Source organism: Scomber japonicus, chromosome 15 (assembly GCF_027409825.1).
Source record: "Scomber japonicus isolate fScoJap1 chromosome 15, fScoJap1.pri, whole genome shotgun sequence".
Lineage (NCBI taxonomy): Eukaryota > Metazoa > Chordata > Actinopteri > Scombriformes > Scombridae > Scomber > Scomber japonicus.
Window position 1 is genome coordinate 21475642 of NC_070592.1, and position 18518 is coordinate 21494159.

The 18518-nt window shown below is 39.7% G+C and overlaps 1 protein-coding gene across 1 annotated transcript in view; it reads right to left on the reverse strand.

Annotated features, from left to right (window-relative positions):
• Nucleotides 1-18518, reverse strand: part of csmd2 (CUB and Sushi multiple domains 2) — a 251575-nt gene that overhangs the window by 47131 nt on the left and 185926 nt on the right. The window contains exons 34-47 of the mRNA XM_053333740.1: nucleotides 17692-17787; nucleotides 16761-16964; nucleotides 15718-15842; nucleotides 13612-13708; nucleotides 12708-12812; nucleotides 12354-12472; nucleotides 10688-10757; nucleotides 8636-8752; nucleotides 8118-8327; nucleotides 6707-6895; nucleotides 3435-3612; nucleotides 1265-1410; nucleotides 1085-1165; nucleotides 308-421 (exon numbers count right to left, since the gene is read on the reverse strand). Coding sequence (XP_053189715.1) covers nucleotides 308-421; nucleotides 1085-1165; nucleotides 1265-1410; nucleotides 3435-3612; nucleotides 6707-6895; nucleotides 8118-8327; nucleotides 8636-8752; nucleotides 10688-10757; nucleotides 12354-12472; nucleotides 12708-12812; nucleotides 13612-13708; nucleotides 15718-15842; nucleotides 16761-16964; nucleotides 17692-17787 — 1851 coding nt within the window. The remainder of the gene's footprint in view (nucleotides 1-307; nucleotides 422-1084; nucleotides 1166-1264; nucleotides 1411-3434; nucleotides 3613-6706; nucleotides 6896-8117; nucleotides 8328-8635; nucleotides 8753-10687; nucleotides 10758-12353; nucleotides 12473-12707; nucleotides 12813-13611; nucleotides 13709-15717; nucleotides 15843-16760; nucleotides 16965-17691; nucleotides 17788-18518) is intronic.

The window sequence follows — 18518 nt, forward strand, 5'->3', positions numbered from 1 at the left end:
TTAAAAGATGCAAAAACACCAGTACTCACTGCTGTGGTTTAGTTTAATTGATTAATTGAACTAATGAACCAGTAGACATTTTAAAACCTTCACCCAGAGTTTGAATATGCCTTTGTAATTAATAGGCGCCAATAACCATAGACAGAGCATGCGAGAAAAAATAAAACATTAAAACACTATATATTCTATAAAAGATACAAAAATGGTTTTGAAATCAAATTCAAGTACTATCCCTCTGAATCTTAGACTATACAGAGATATAACATTGGTGCTTCATGATGTTGTCATGCCTCAGGCACACACTCACCATCACATGAGGGTGGAGGCCCCTCGAACTCCAAGTGTGTCCCTAACTGGCAGGTCTGGATACTGTTTCCACTTAACTGGTAGCCTGGAAAACATCTGTAGCGCACTATATCACCTGAACAGAGAGAGAAGGAGGAGGGATGTGTGCAGTGAGTGTTAGAGCAGGCTCACAAGTAAAGATGGAAGCAACAATCTAAAAGACTGATGCTAGCAAAAATGTCTTCATTAGCAATCAATGGTCTTAACCCAGAGTATTTATACTGTAGGACATAGGAGTAATCGTGATCAATTGAGTGTCTCAGTGAAAGAAGCACCAAAATAAATCCCCTCTGGGGACCCTATAGATGAAACACTATGTCACAGCTGCTGCCTTTGTCTCTCTGAATAATAAACAGTTAAAGAGGTACGCAAACAAATAAATAGATCATCTCCATTGTCTTTTATAGGGGAGAATGAGAGCACCTGCCCCAAATCCCTCTGGCTTTCTGGTTTTCTGCCTCAAAATTCCCTAGGTGATACAGTTTGGCTTGAGTCTGTATTTAGTACCATTGCCTTATGGGATATGTATTCAGTATGGGGCATACGTGGGGCAATGAAAACTGTCAAAAAAAGAAAGTGAACTGACAGTGGGCTTAACTCTTCAGAGTGCTTTATTTTGGCAGGTCAGGATGGGACCACCATCTAATACGAAAAAGTCACTTATAACTAGAGAGTCGTTATTGTCTATGTGGTTGCATGTGCGTAAGTAGACTTCTTTGTGAGCAGCATTTCCACCTACCGATTTTAAACTCTTTACTGGCCATCAGGATCTCTGCATTAGGGATGATAGGAGGAGGCAAGCAGTACTGCAGCCTGTAAGCTTTATTCAGAGAAACCAAACACACACAAGGAGTTAGATGTAAGCATGTAAAATGATAAATAATGGAAATAAAGAAACACATTGGATGAGTTTACATACCTTGATAACCGATACGGAACAATCCACCCTTCTCTGTGTTGCTACGGAAACGTATCAGCACCTGATTGGATGTGCTACTGGGTGGCTCATTGGGCTCTCCATCAGTGAACACTCCCAGTTTCCTTGCAGTTTCCTGTGGACCATCCCTAAAGAGAAAACAAAAGTCATAAGTCAACTAAAACTTCAAATGTAACAAAACAATGGAGATAAAGTGATAGTAATTAAGCACTGGGATTTTCTCTCAGTAGCCTCCTCGCTCTCTAACCATAAAGCACTTTGAGGCTCAGTGACGCATATCTGTGGAAACCAAAGAAAGCCACATGCCAGATTTTTGTCAAGTAGCTTCCAGCAGCAGAGTATAACCAAGCTGCTCTCACTTCATCATAACCAAAGCAATTACTCTGGGCTGCTCTGGATGATTATTCTGAAATAAGGTAAAAATTACAGATAAGCGTGGAAAGACAGGTTTGGATTGCACTGTTCCTGCTAACTGCCATCCAATGGGAGTGTCTCTGGAAGCCATGGCCCAGCCTTGGCAGTCCCCTGGCGTGGGCATGGCCGATTAAGCCAGCTCCCAGATTCCTGCCACAACCATTCAGCTTAAAAACCATCTGTCTTTGGCTGTCAGACTGGGCATGGGAGATTACAAGCAGCTCTGGAAACGGCTGGCTAGGGACTGCTGCCTGACAGCACTCTGGCCAAGCCGCCATTACAGGGCCCATTTCCTTGGCTCAGTAGTTCAGTGGATAGATACACAGAGGTGGTAACTGGAAACTGGGGAACATGATAGTCCCCATCTTGGCTCTGCGGGAGCTTGTTGGGAAAGATCAACACAGTGGGGACTGTTTACAGAAGAGCAACAATAAGACAGAAAGTAGACATTTTGGCTTACTTTAGCCTTGTCGACTTGATGAGATAAACTCTCCAGACTAAAAATCTTCACAAATAAATGTTTCTATAAGTAGCTCAATCAGTATGTGGTTGTGCGTTTTATTATATCTTGTGCAAAACATAGATGTCACCCCACGCCATGTGGACTTTTCATGTGGTGGTCAAGTTGCCAGGTTGGCTGGCAGTCGGATCTCTTTGGAGCCTGCCTCGGGGAGAGGGGATCAACTGGGACTGGCAACCGTCATGCATGCAAAATTCTGTCTTTGGTCACACATATAGGAGGGCCCAGTCGTGCATTATGGAGGTGATGAAAGAAAGCTTTGCCCTCTGATATTCAGTCAGGCAAAAAGACATACACCTCGCATCACTTGAAGCGCCCTGGCACAAACATGCAAAAAAAAAAACAAAAAAAAAAAAAAAACAGAGCTCACACACATTTCCACCAGCCAATCTCCTTTTCTCTCTCTCACACACATCTTTGAAGAAGATGATCTATATTTCACCAAAGGCTCTGATTGGTCCCTCTGTAACTAGATGCATTTTTTTTTACATGTTAGTGTTTGGTATTCAGGAGATATAATATAAATGATAAATCATCTAAATAAAACATAAACATAATATTAATACTAATTCAACTAACTAATTTTCCTGTCACTATAATTGCTCACAGAATGCCAAACCCCACATATATATCTATAATGGTCAGAAGCTTGCTACACAGTTTGCCATTTAAGTTTTTCTTCAATTTGCTAAAGCTCTGAATATATCAAAAAACCTTTAAAAAAAAAAATCCTTGTGTTGATGTATTGAAAGGAATGAATGCGGGCAAATAGGGAGTGAGCGGTGGAAATACGAAGAGCAACAATGACATGAGACAAAACAGAGATAAAAAGAAACAGCAAGATATTGAGTCACATAAAGATGACTGTGAATGAAACCACAGGGGCAGAGGAATTAGAGATGACTCAGTTTTGTCAAGCAACATAATGTTATAGATATGGGAGAAAAAAGGCTGATGGCAAAACAGGTGGAGAACCAAGAGTGGGTGATAAGGAATTGGAAGAAAGGATTAGAGGTGATAAAGAAAAAAATGGAATAGCAAAGCAATAAATGAACATGGTAAGATCTAAGACGACACTTGAGAACAGAGTATGATATGTTATATTATAGATCTATAACAATAGAATTTCAGCTTACAAGAGAACTGGACGATGTAAATTATACACGTTGTTTTTACAAGAGCAATTTCCATGTGCAGCCTGTAGAAGTCATTTCTTACCAGACAGTGATGAAGTCGTGTGGCCCATGAACCTGAAGCAGGGTGAAGTTCAGTTTGATGCCGAAGCCAGGAGCCACAGTGATCAGCCAGGAGCAGTCAGCTGAGCTAGGGTACTCCTCTGGATAACCCGGAGAGAAGATGGTCCCATTGTCTGAGGTGATGTTTCCACCACATGGCACTGAGAGGAGGACAGGTGGAAGGTAAAATAAGAGGCAGAGTACATATATATATAGCAGTGGGCCAGGAACTCAACAGGAAAGATGCATAATTCCAACGCCATTGATGGAAAAAGGGGATTTTTCATCACTCTATTCTTCTGCTTCCCTTCTCAGTGTCTGACCCCCCTTCTCCTTCGCTCTTCGTCTAGTGCCCAGGCGCTTGTCTGAGCTAAAGATTAGCCAGTAAAGCCTGTTAGCAAGTGGGGACTTGGATGGAGTGTTTTGCTAAGATAAGGCCTCAACCCTTTCCCATTGGGGGTGAAAAGAGTGTGCGGAGATGAGGCGAGGGGTTAGTGTGGACTGGGCTTTGGAGGTGTGTGTGTGTGTGTGTATATGTATTTGGATGGTATAAGGAGAGGATATTCATGGGTGTGTAAACTTGTGTGTGTTTGAGTGAAAGGAAAGGTTACGACAGCATGTGTACTGTATGTCAGAGGTGACAATGACAGAACCTCAGAACCTCTAGTGGGTCTCGATATCCTACAGAAACACAGAGACATACACTCACACATCTTTGCACATGGCCTCAAATTTGCATGTAGTGAGACTGTAACTACATTTCAAACATTCTTCAGGAACTCATGGAGGGTCTAACCGAGTTTACAATTACTAAGCCTAAACATTCCCGCTGGTGCCCTCAGAGAAACCCCATCTTCACTGTAGCGGAGCAGGAAAACCAGGAAGGAGCGGTAATCACAGTTGAGCAGACATCTCAAGTAACTCTGACGGGGCGTTCGGCTTAACGACACACCCTCAGATGCCTATGGGTATACGATCGCTCCCAAAGCAGAGATTGCATGTATCATCACTGTTTCTCCCTCAGTTTGTGTGTGTTCATGTTATACAGCTACCTGCTTTAGCCCTGTGGTTGAGTGGGCCCTCTGCTGATGGCTCACCTGTTAAATGAGCTATTGATCAGACCAATTGATTAAACCCTGGACTCTATGGAGTTGCACCTCTGGCTGACGCCATCGACTGGAAAGCTACTTAAGTCTTATATGTGTGAAAGAGTGTGGGTTTGCTTGAAGGGTTGGGTGGGAACAGAACATTTGAAACAGCTCTGCAATTGTTTCTAAATACAAAACAAACCAACAAAAAAATAAATAAAATGGGATTACTTCTGGGAAAACTTAACCCTTCACATTCTGAAATCCTTTCTCCATACATTATAGCACAGTGTTTGTCTACATTCATTAATTTCACTTACTAAGGACTTAATCTCCTGAAATTCCTCATGTCAATGTAAATATCTAAATGCCTGGATTTTTTAAAATACATCTGCCATTTTATAATTATAACATACATTTTTTTTCTTGTTCTTTTTTTCTTGGCACCCCGAGACACCATTTCAATTTAAGTCGTCACGAATTTCTAACTTACACCCTTCACTTTTACACAGAAAGCAATAAACTGAAGAGTATTTCATCCCCAGCATTCCATATGCATATAAAACCGATCAAAACAATTTGTTATGATATACAAGCAGTCCAATAAACAGTATATAAATACATAGGAAGGAAATGAAAGAGGAATGATGAAGAGACATAAATGACACAGAGTGAAGGTTAAAGGCAGGGATAAGTGCAAACAACATAACAGGCAGAGAGCAGTTACAACACAGTTGTGTTACCTTTATAATGCAAAGCCAAGTCACTGGAGGCAAAGTAACAAACGTCTATGTACTAGCGCCTCTCACTGCTCTGAGAGAAAATCTAAGCAAATAGTGGAGTGACACAGAGACTCAAGGGCAGCTTTTACTGATCTAACCTGGGTCAAGTAAAGGTCAAATAAATGTTGTTTTGTCTGTAACAATGGTATTCAATGGTCTGAAATCTCTAAAAGAAAACAAACAGTTTCACTCTAAAATGGAAATCAGTCAGACAGTGATGTGCATGTCTTCACCTATGTTTCCCCATTTAGATCAAATAATCTTTATTCTCTTGAGCTCCTTCTGTATTACCCCTTCACACCAGGTCACTGCATAAAGCCAATTCAATTACATTCACAGTCAGGAGTGTCAGGCTGCCTCTTCCTGGTCATTGTGGATGGCTAATACACATCATAGCACACATACATGCACACAAACCTGCATCGATGGATTTCCACATACTATGAATAACACAGTGGCAAACATTATCAAATATATGCCTTTGCCTGTTCTCCGAAATGTCATGTAAGACAGTTTTCCACTAGTGCAATGTTGTACATATTACATACTATTACACTGCTACAGTGCGTGCTTCAGTATATTTAATAGTGTATATCAACACATATTGCATCAGTGCAGCAGGGTGCCTCAAAGTACATGGTACTTGGAAATGAGACGCTGAAATATGATTATTGTTCAGATGTATTTCTATATTGTGTACTGTATATCCTCTTGTACATATACAAAACACACACACACACACACACACACACACACACACACACACACACACACACACACAGGTATAATTTCCTAGCAGGTCTCTGGCAATAATCTGTTAGCTTCAAACTTGACGTGAATATTGAAAAGGCTAGGCCTATACAAAAGCAAGTGGCTGTGAGAGAATAAACTCTATCTCCTTTTCACTCTGTTGCTCCTTCTCTCACTCCAATTTATCTCCCTGCGCGCTCATTCAAAGTTCTAGTGTTACGGCCATCACCTCCCTGTGTAATTTTGCCTGCCTTATTGGATAATCGACAGCTGGAGTGTGAGAATGTGGGTCAAGGACGAGGCGAAAGAAAGAGCGCCCATTACTTTTATTTTCAATTTAGCCCCTGTTTTATTCATCTTTTATTTGTCTCCATTCCTCTTTAGTGCAGTATTGATTTTCATTGAAGAGTACTTTGTTTCATTAATGGGGGGTGATAATTCACTTTAATTGCATAATTCATAATAGATAATCATTATTTCAATAGCTGCACTTTGCATTAATGGTGAAATAGTTCAGTGCATTCTAAACAGGAAGTTATCATGTTATTACTTTGGTTTTGCATTCATGAAGCGGACAGTTAAAAGTGAAATGTGCACATTATTTTGTTATTGACAGGACAAATCTCATCTCTTACCTTCACAGCGAGGGAAAGGTTGATCCCAGTTGCGTGTCGTGCCATGCTCACAGGTGAGGATGGAATATCCCACTAGCTGATACCCAGGCAGGCACTCAAAGGATATAGACTGTCCCACATTGAAACCAGCACCCACCACTACTCCGTAGCGGAACGGTTCTGGATCAGGGCACTCCTGTAGTTCATAAGCTGAGGATGAGAGAACGGCACATGCATCAGTCAGTTCAATCAGTCGACTTATTCAGCTGTATTTTAAAAGACAAAAAAAAGTTATATTCTAAAGTAAAAGTCAAACAGTTAAAAAGAGATAATTATCTAGAAATTCTTATAATCCTCCCTGACCCACAAAGCAGAGCTAAAAATGAGAACATATTGTAATTTTGTAAATCTCATGATCAAAGAGAACAGACCAGTTATTGTTTGTTAATGCCTAAAGTATTGGTTTGATGATCACTGTGGGGACCTACAGATGCTCACCATTTGACTATTTCTGATTCTTTGTTACTGCCCGAAGCTAAAAATCAATTTATACAACCACCGCTGATTTGTCTAAATGTGTGAATACTTTGCAGACAACGTCAATGGGATAGTGGAGCTTCCTCTGTTGTCTATTTTATATAATCTTTAATTCCCTTTCCTCATCTTTCTGTTGTTCTTCCTCCTTGTTTTCAAACTCCCACTCTCTCCTCCTCATCCTCCTCCCCCTCCTCCTCCTCAGTTAGGAGTTTTCAGAGTGGGAAAAAAATGCCAGAGGCGGGTTTGACTTGTGCCGGAGGAGTGTGATGCAGTCATCAGAAGTAGTGTGGGTAAATAATTCTTTTTTTTTTCTTCTTCTTTCGGATACAAAAGTGGAGCAGGCAGTGAGCCTTGAAGAGCCGGGATATAAATATGACTAAAGAAATTGATTTCTATGGATCACAGCTTCCCTTTGTGGGAGATAACTCATGCAAATACAGCAAAAGGGGGGTATTTGCAAATATAATGTTTGATTTATATGCTAATGTACACATAATTATGTAAATGCACAATGCTACCTTTCGATTTGCCGGCTCATTTGTTGAATCCCAAAATACAAACTTTGTGTGCCTGTTGCATTTGTAGACATGGGGTATGCAATGAAGCCTTTTATTGGAACATGGTGAAGGAATCTTTTAAGTAATCAACAGTTTCATATAGATAGAGTTTATAGATTTAAGGAGTTTATGAGTTCTGTGGATTATTTAGTTTGACACAATCAGTTCTCAAGGCTAATTTTGTAATTTTATGGATATACATGCATTTATCATTTTGCTTTAGCATGTCATAATTCATCTCTGTGACCTTCATTTCTATCGACTCAGTTTCAGCTAGCTCAGTTAGCTAGCTAGCTTTAAGTACAGTTTCTTAAACATCATTGTGTTTGTTCTCTTACCCTGGTACTCAAACCTGAACCCCGGTTTGTTTTGCGAATGATCACTATGGAAATAGACTGTAGTCTCATGGGAGGTGGTGAGAAGGGAGGACGGTATATCCTGGCCACTAAATCGGCCAATCACGGCACTCGTATCTAGGGGTCCATTGCGTATTTCTAGGAAATCATGGTTGGCCTCGGTGGAGAAGTTGAGGAACTGAATGTGGGCTCCTGCCAAATGAAGAAAAACAAACAAACAAATGTGTTCAATGTTTGATGCTTATCTGAATTATTTGATACTTACTGTAGAAAAGCAAATTAAATAAGAAATACTGAAATCTTCCTGAAGAACTACCAAGACATAATTGAAATGTGTACAGCATAGGGTCCTCAAATTTTAATCAGTTTTACTATATGCATCTACAACAATAAACATATCATGTCAGTCTACAATCAAGCCCCATGAGTTTTATAGTTAAAAAAAGTTGTTGAGTGTGGAAATGCCAACGTGTGGTATGCTGTGAGCCTTTCGTGCTCACCGTAACCGACTGGCAGGTAGATTCTCCAGGTACAGTCGCTGTTGCTAGGGTAGTTGCCGGGGAAACCGGGACTGAGAATCATGCCCTCCATCTCCTCCTGGATTCCACCGCATTGAGCTAGCAGAGGGCAGACAAAGCATTTCATTAGCATGGGCAAACAGTGCTTCTCCCAAATTAAAATGTCACAGTCATGGTTTATTTCAGTTCTTTGTTTAGTTGAAGTGGGAGTGGACACCTTTCAACTACTACAGTGCTAGTAGAAAATACATGGTGACTTTGAATGTAAAAAAACACTGTGTATATGATATGAAACTCGTATTTAGTGATTTTGGGCCTGAATCATAACCCTGCTCTTTATTATATCTGAGGAGGTTAACACAACTGACCAATAATACCCAGGTTAGCTTTACATTTGCCATTTTCCTCACTCAGGAAAAGTAAATGTAGCATAACCCTTATTCTTATCTAGCATTGTTCATAGTCAGACTCATAATACTAAGACTTGGCTTTATACTGCAAACCAAGAACAGATTTAATCTTCTTAATTTTCCTCATCTCCATGGATCATCAAGTGGTAAAGACACTGACTCTTTGACTGAGACATGCAGATTTAACCTTTGCATGATATCATTTAGTATGATATCATGCATATTAAAGACTGAGTTTAGCAGGAAATATTTAAAAAATCAGATGAGGTTTGCATTTTGAACAAACTCAAGTAGGTAACATTGGCTTAATTAGCTAGCTTGCTAATTGGACATTAAAAATGTCATTTCAGATAGACTAATCAACAGTTGTTGACTAGAAGAGAGAAGACTACTTTCAAGTACCTGTGTTTGAAATTAAGGACCCGTATTTCAAAAATTACTCAAAATTGTGAGATGTCAAGCAGCCACGATTATCAATGTAAACTGCATTATGTCTGACGAGAGACCAGAAAAAAAGCTATTAAAAATGTATGAAAGAAGTCTGAGGCACTTTCCTTTTTACTTGAGATATATGTGAAGCGTATACTTTCTATCTTACTGCTTGTTAGGCCCTCTCCTTTCATCTTAAACCACTGATGGTTCAATGTTTTCCTGACGGAAATCCAGTACTTAAGACTCAAAACAGCTAAGAAAAGGGTGAGATGAAAAAAAAAGTATGGAAGTACTGAGTAAAAGAGATGAATGGATCAAGAAAAGATGAAAAGAGCAAGAGATCCCAACACCAAAATTATAAAAGATGAAAGGATGCTGAAAAGAATTAGCTGATTCAAGGGAAAAAAAACAACAAAAAAACAGAAAGACAGAGATTATGGAAGGGAAAAAAGACAAACACAGGGAAGAAGATTAAGAAATAAATAGGACAAACGGCCTATATACACTCCACAGAGAAAACCAAGGTGCTGTACCTCATTGTTTTTCTATAGGGAATAAGTGAGGGGTTAAATGTTATCCTGTAGCAGCAGAAGCCTGAGGTAATCAAGAAACTGCTGATGCCAACACAATGAATGTTCCCTCGACTTCAACCAATCATGGTCTGAGATGGAACTAATTAGGCAATAGTAGGTTGTTCCAATAAGTGGAACCCGTTTATCAAGGTGCTCTCACAGGCAGGAGGAAGGGATAGAGAAGGAACTTAATGTTGTTTTATTCAGTGTGTTCACTAAGCTTTCAAGCCACTTGAAATACCAAATTATTTTCAAAATTACACAATCTCTCAAAAACTCAAGCACAGGCACCAACTCAGGAGAATAACCTTTACTGCACATCTCACAAAGTATATCTCTATGTGAACTGTAAAACCATATAGAGGGGATACATGCAGCTTTGTCTCCTACGGCACGTGGTACTATACTCATCAAATTCTACTTTCATGGATAACTTTTATATAGTATAAAGCAATTCAATGCAAGTCTTTCAGTTGGGGAGAGAGAGAGAGAGAGAGAGAGAGAGAGAGAGAGAGAGAGAGAGAGAGAGAGAGAGAGAAAGAAAAACAGTCACACAGTCGAATGAAAGCAAGAAGAGGGGGAGAAATGGAAGCATCTGAGGGAAAAGAAGGTATTTTTACCGATGCAGAGAGGAGGTGGGTAGTTCCATCGTCTGACGGTCCCAGGCATACATGTGATATGCGAGTTCCCCTTCAAGCGTTACCCATGCGCCAACATGTGCACACACACACACACAAAGACAAAAGTGCAACAGAGAGGAGGCTATGAATTAATATGCACTACCCACTGTCACTCATTTGTTGCTCCAATTATTTGAACCTGCTGCCTGTCTCCACATGACTTCATGTGGAGACTAAATGACTAAATCCATCTGAAGTGACAGAGAACAATAGAGAGGGAGCATCACAAGCATATTCAAATGATCATACAGAGGGAGAAACAGAGAGGGAACAATTACAGAGAAGCACACATGTTTTTGCTGCCCTGTCAAAATAGGCAATAAAAACAAGTCTTTTTTGTTTTCTTTCTTTTTTTTCAAAAGGGCTGCACTGGCTTTTCAAAGCTATAAAGATTAAACAATTTATAGTAATTTATAATAATATCTCTGATGTTAGAACATAAAGGAATGACTCAGCTGACCCTTCTGAAAATGTGTTTATAGTCATAATCAGAAGAAGCCTTGAACCCACTGTAATGAGGATACCAAGACAACATGCTAGTGAAGTCATTTGAACTGGTATAATATATACTCTTTCACATGTCTCACTGATCAAGGACTGCTACTGATTACAACTTCAGACATATTCAAGCTCAAGGGATGATGTTTTAATTCCATCCACTCTACTGTCTACTGATACTAATACATATTTCTAGTATCTAAGCATCAAGTACATGTAGGTAAACAACAATGTCAAAGTGAGCCCTGGTGCAGTGCAGCTGTATTTAATGTTGACTATATTTTTAGTGACTTCATTTATAGCTGGGTGCATTTACAGAATTCTCTCCAATTTTGCCAAATTCCAAATTATTAGTGCTATGTAATAATATGAAAAACAGCTATGTTCTTGTAATTTGCATGATTGCGTGTTAACGGCAATAACGAGAAGTAACAGACACTATTATTTAATTACCCAGAGGAAACGGTCTTCAGAAATTTGCTTCAAGTAATACGTCTGGACATCTTTAATGGAGGTTATGATTATGATCATAATTATTTTGACTAACCAGAGAGAAACAGTATTGGCATCATTCCTCTAAACCTTTCTTTTTAAAATCTGGTTTTGCCACCACACCACCACTGAAGTTGGACTAATGCAAAGCAAAAGAAGTTACAAAGAAGATTACATGGATCCAGTTTAGCATTTCTAGATTAGGACAGGAACTGGAACTTGGTGAGAACAACGCTGATAGACCTATTCATTATGGAGTGGGAACTTTTAAACAGAATCTGTGTGAGTTGCTGCATCACGGATATCACCTTTTCCTTAAGCTTAGATGACAGCAGATTCACTGGAGTCTGTCCAGGATTCTGACATTACAGCAAACCACCACAACCTATCAATTATAGGCTGAAGTGTATTTGAATGGATACAACAATATATGGAAAGCCCTGATAGTTTATTTTCTCGGACATTCTGCTTTATGAACTACTGTGTAAAAGGATCACAACTGAAGAAAGGCAAAGCTGACAAGAGAGACACTGACAAAAGGTCAGAAAAGGATAACCATGAATGTGAGTTCACGTTCTTTTATGACTGAAATGCATGTGAAGGTAAGAGATGTTACCTGCAGAGTATATCCAGGTTCACATTGGAAAGACACCACGTTATTCATCTGAAGACGCTCCCCAACCTTGATGCCATTCATGGGAACGACAGGTTCTGGACAGCTGGTTAGCGACACCGCTGAGGCGATGGAGAATGGAAGAAAAAAGGACAGCAGGGGGAAAAAAGGAAGGAAAGAAATGTAATAATTACAGAAACACAAAGGAGATAATTCAAACACAACATTGTAGGATCAACGTCCTCTGGAAAAAGAAGGAAAAACGGAACCAGCAAGTCTTGATATAACATGTACTACTATTTAATTTACTAGTTGTTCTTGGGGTGTTGGTACTTCACATATTTTTTTTTAACTTACTTTTATATTCCAACCTGAATCCAGCAGCAGACACACTTATATCAGAGAAAAAGTGGAGGTAGAGTTGGTTGGAGGTGCTGTTGAGGAGAGCTGGAACCGTGGTGCCTTGGGGAAGAAGATTAATAGTGGAGTTTAGCAATGCTATCTCCAGCATAGGTTGACCATAACTAAGTGTATGAGCTACAGGCAAAAGGCTCTTTCAAAGTTTGGCGATTTCAACTGCGTGTGTGTGTCAGTGTGTGTTTGTGTGTGCATGCAGATAAAGGTGTATGCGTGAATGATTGTGTATCAGTGCATGAGGAGATTTAGGAAAGCAGATGCATTATAGTGTGACCTCCTCGCCTCTAACAAGACAAGGAGCAAAAAGGACTCGTTTCTTCCAATGTGTGGATCTGTATTCGCTGATAATAATAAGAGAAAAAATAAATCCTTCCAAAAAAAAAAAGAAGAAAACAACACAATCACATGTTTTACAGATAAGACCTTAAAAATGCTCGTTTAATAACTCAAATTTGGGAGCTTGGCATTTCACTTTCATCTCTTTACTTCAGGGTACATCTAACATTTACTTTTGGTTTGGTTCCAAGCACAAACAAAAGCACAATTCCCTGTTGCTGTATCTGCACTATGGAGGAGAGTAACACTGATATTGTAAACAAATACTCACTAACAACTCCAAACAGAAAAAGGCTAACCTTTGTAGAAATGTAAGAAAGATTTTGCCAGGAAAAGCTTAAACAGTTTGGAATTTTGAAAAATGTCCAATGACTACACCAGCTGCATTTATGTACTCTACATTTAATCGAGCTATTTTACATTGCCAACTGTGTAAAAAAAAAATAGGCATAAACACACACACACAAACACAGACGCACATACAATGCAAACATGTGCACAGCAGTACCTGAGAAGCTGCCAAGCATGGTGTCAGTGTTGTCTCCTCCGTCGAACACCTCCAGCGAGTCCCAGTTCTGCTCTGTGACAAAGCTGATTACCTGAATCTGAGACAGGAGAGAGACAGACAGAAAAGTGGGGATGAAAGAAGAAGACAATTAGTGGACACTGGGGGGGAAAAAATGGAAGGGGAAAAACAACAGCGTGGAAACAGGAAGGAGGATGGGGTTTAGGGAGCAGAATACTAAATCAAAGACGAGGTTGAAGGGTTGAAGATTAATGAGTGGGAGAGGACCACATTAAGAGGTGGGTGTGATAAAAAGAGACAGTGAAAGAGTAAAAAAGTATGTTCATTTGGCTAAGAACTGATTTAACCTTAAGAGCCCTGTACACCAATTTAGCATTACACTTCTACAACATTGTCTTAGTGATGTACAGCTTGCTAGATTGCTGACCACATGAATTGCAGAATTGGAGTAGGCTTACCCGTGACATTTACAGATTAAAGTGTGAAAGACACTACACTGTGCCATATACTATATTATTGTTCTCCATCTATAGCTAAAAGTCTTCAGTATTCTATGTGTCCTCCTCTGTTCTTTCACTGTCTCCCAGCTTCTCATTCTGTCCCCATTCCTCGGCTCTCTCTTCTGCTTCGGATGGATATAAATCGGATACGAGCCAATTAAAGGGGGCGGTAGGGGCTCTGCTCTATCCTGGGGAGGCGAGGCAGACCGCAGATTGATCTTTCATTAGGAGGCCACGGCAAATGTGCCGTCAAGGCACCTTGCTCCTTTAAGTTCTCTTCTGGAACGTGACACTCCAATCTAATGTGTCTCTGCTAGCTGGTAGAAGGGAGAGCAATAGTATGAAAGAAAGACAGGGAAGAAGAGGACCATAGTGTAAAAAGAGATGAAGTGGCATTGGAATAGAGGGGATGAGGAGGATTCAACTGCAGAGAGTATGAACACAATAGGAAAGCTACTGCTATGTTGGTGTATAATGCAGCATGCTAAGTGTGCCTCTTGGCCATTTCCTGTATTTGACCTGTGAGGACAGTCAGCTGAGGTAGAGGAGCTAATAGCTAAGGGATGGCACTGAGGTCATTAGCCACAGAGGCTGAAGCATAAGCCTAAAAACTTTCAGGCAGATCCACAGGGACCTTGCCCAGGTTCCTGGTGGAGTTCCATCACACATGCATCAGAGAATAAGAATATGCAGACTGAATTAAGTCAGAGGAAAGAAAAGTGATTGAAGAGGCAATTATATATACAAATTTATTTTAGGTACAATCTGAGTTTCTGGTATAGTGATCTGCTAAATTAAATTCTGAGCGTCTCCTTAAGTCTATAGACTCATCATTCAGCTGGTCTTCTGTACCCAGAGAACTGTAGAGGCTAAACCTTGTAGGTGGCTCTATTAATTAGCTCTTGGTAAGCTGAAAACATATCACCACACAGGGACTTGAGGTCAAGACCATGTAGAGCTGTAAATACTAAAGGCTAAGGGTAAATAAAATCTATTAATTCCTCTAACAGACTGAATATAGAGTTTTAATGCCATATGTTCTCTTTTACACTGGGCCGACGTTAAAAATGAATGGACAGATCTCTGCAGCTAAGAAAAATATGATAACATGCTCAGAGAAGGTAAATAAATGAATAAATAAATAAATACATTCTTAAATATTAATCTTTTCATGTCTATAAGTAAAATATTATCATCTGCTAGTATTTGGACTGTGTGTAAATAGATTATATTTTCATTTGTCTGTGGTATGCATGGCTTAACTGGATTTCCTTTCCATCCCCAAAACACATATTCTTACTTTTTGTAATATTTTGTATTCGAGATTACCAATAAACCCTTTGTCACTGGTATTTCCCATGAGCTAATATCCTGAAAACATTTTTGTGTGAATTATATTTCAGCTGGTTGGTACAAATTAAGATTGGAATGGAGATGGGAATGTGATTTATTCACATTTTGTTGTTAACATAACAGAATCTGTCCCTTATTCACACATGGATTTAACATGTTTTTGTGTAATCTGATTATTACAATCCTGTCACCCAGGAGGATCCTTGGTCCCAGGTAGAGAACTCTATGAACAAACCTGGATTCCTGATCCTTCAGGAACAGTGATCTTCCAGACACAGTTGAGACTGTTTAGGTAAGGTTCAGGAAACCCAGGAGATAAGATAGTCCCAGTTCGATGGGTCAGATTACCTCCACATGGAACTGCAGGAAGATGGAGTAAAAAATGCGTCATGGTTACAGACTGGATGTGCAAAGATGCGAAGAGGCATGTGTGCATTTGTACACTCAAATAACTATAAAGAAACGCCTTAATATTATTCAGTCTTAAATATTTTTCTTCTCAAATATTGATGTGATTGGACTGGAGTGGAATTGAGTGGGATTAAGGATATTTCTGTGTCTATATTTCAAAGAGACTGAAGATCACACAATTCAACACAAAGAAATAATTATAATTTTGAGCAAGAAATTAAATTATCATGCTACATTTCAGCTTTTAGGAAAAAAATAACCCCAGATGTTAAGCCTGCATCACTAAATTATAAAACTGCTGGTATCCTCAACTTCACACTCAGGCTGATGCACCTGGGCATGCAAGCACACACACACACACACACATACACTAGCACGCACAAATTATAACAGACGCAGTGTAAGACTCCTAAGAAGTGTTTACAGTCTTCAAACACTGTCCTCCCAGCTTGTTCTGTGCAGTTCACATCTGGTGACAGCAAAGGGGCATCTGCCACAGCTGTATGTTGAGTGCGTGAGTGTGTGTGTGTGTGTATATACATGTAGTTATCTCTATATGTGAGTGTACGCCTTCGTGTAGTTGTGACCCTCAGCAGTACCTGCCACCTGTGTGCCGTATGGCTGAATCACTGTGTATTGCTGCAGGCAATGGCTGGGAGCCCACATCTGGGCTGTCAGAGTAACAAGTTTAACTCTCAAGAAATCAAGTGCAAGAGACGGAGATAGAAGGACAGATAGCAAGTAGGAGAGTGAAGAGAGGAAAGATAGAAGAAACTAATAAAGAGAAACAAAAACACTGAACAAACACTTGATGTATTTGTGAGTGTCTCTGTTTATCTGTATTTGAGTATTTGTGTCATGTCCTACCTATACAGCTGGGTATGGAGCTGTTCCACTGTGCCAGGGCATTGGGAACTGTCAAACATTCAATGGCACTCGATCCCTCCAGCATATAACCTGGGCTGCACTCAAAGCGAATCACTGCGCCAACAGCAAAGTTGTTGCCCATACGGCGGCCATTTCGGGGCTCGGGGACTGAGCTGCACTGGGTGGCGCTGGTGCGTGGTACAGCTACAGGGGAGAAGAGAAAAAGACATGATTAAAGGGTGATTATAGATGATTGATTTTAAAGTACTATTTGTGACATTTCCAAAACACATATGACTGTTCTGCTTCTCTCTACTAAAATGAGTTTACTAAACACTTAAAGGTGTAGATGGATTTCTATAAACCTCACAATTTATTTGATCAATGGAGTGATTTGTTAGAACAGTTATTATATTTGTCAATGTCAGTACGGTCACAGTGTGCCCCAAATACATTATACAAAATATTCAGCTTCTCTTATTTTCCTCATGCTTGTTTCAGCTGACTTGCAATAAAATACAAAAAAAAATGAATTATTTATTCATTAAATTTTCTCCATAGCTGCCATTGCCTTCGGATATCTGCAGCAAACGCCATTTTTGGTACAGTGCATTGTTTAAGGAAAATAACAATTCAAGAGAAAAGTTCCTCTTAGGGGAATAGAACGACAGGAGGAGTTTAAGTACAACATTTTCAACAGACTTATATACTTCTACAGTGTTAATGCTCCACAGCACACAACTCACGCACATACACACACAAGCACATCACAGCCGAGAGAGTGGCTGAAGGTGAATCCTTGCGAAATAACTCAGCAAGTCATCTATTATGGAGGGGAACTGGGGCTATTAGAACAGAGGAAATCCAAAAGAAACAAGCCAGTAGGGTTTATTTGTGGGCATGTGAGTATGCCTGTGGGTTACACACTTACCCTGGTAGACCAGGTGGAATCCTCTAGAACTCGACTGGCCTTTGGAGGTGAAGCGGATCAGGATTTGGTTGGAGGTTGCTAATGGCAACGACTCGCCTGAGATGGAGAAAAGTTTGTTATATTTTAAGCAAAGCACAGCCTTTAGTTGACATAGAATTTTGCGTGGGTGCATACAACTGCTACCTACTGAGCTGCTTATGACTCACACAGTGAAATAACTAATATTTCCGTTATCTGTTTTGTATCATATAACCTCAGTGTGAACATTAGTGACTATGTGGAAGAAAATCTGCTTATGCTTGTGTGAAAGAGGGCAAACTTAAGGTCTCTAAATATTTCTATTTTTACAGGCTCTGCTCACACAGTGTGAAATAATAGTGTGTAGAAAACAGGTTTCAGTGAAAATAATCAATTAAGTTGAGAGTTTTGTTAGGTAATATTAGAATTTTACACACGGTCCAACGTTGATAAAAACATATAATATGCTTTATAAGGAATGATACATATTACAATATGTAAATGAATGGTGATTATTAAGATTAGCCTGATTTCTTTTGCTGTATAAGTCCAAGCTTATCTTCTATGCTTATTGGATTATTAGATTTCCAACAATTTCCTTCAGCTAAATTATCACTAAATGGGAGTCCTGATTACTGTCACTGATAGCATCGTGTCACAGGTACAGCTGACCCTCTGGTTCTACTCTAGGTGCTCACACTCTACTTCCAATCCTCAAAAGAACCTTGAACAAACATGTCAAGTCACTATCATGTTCTTGTTTTTATCCAGACATATTTCTAAATTACAGTTCATTTCTTTTCTTGTCT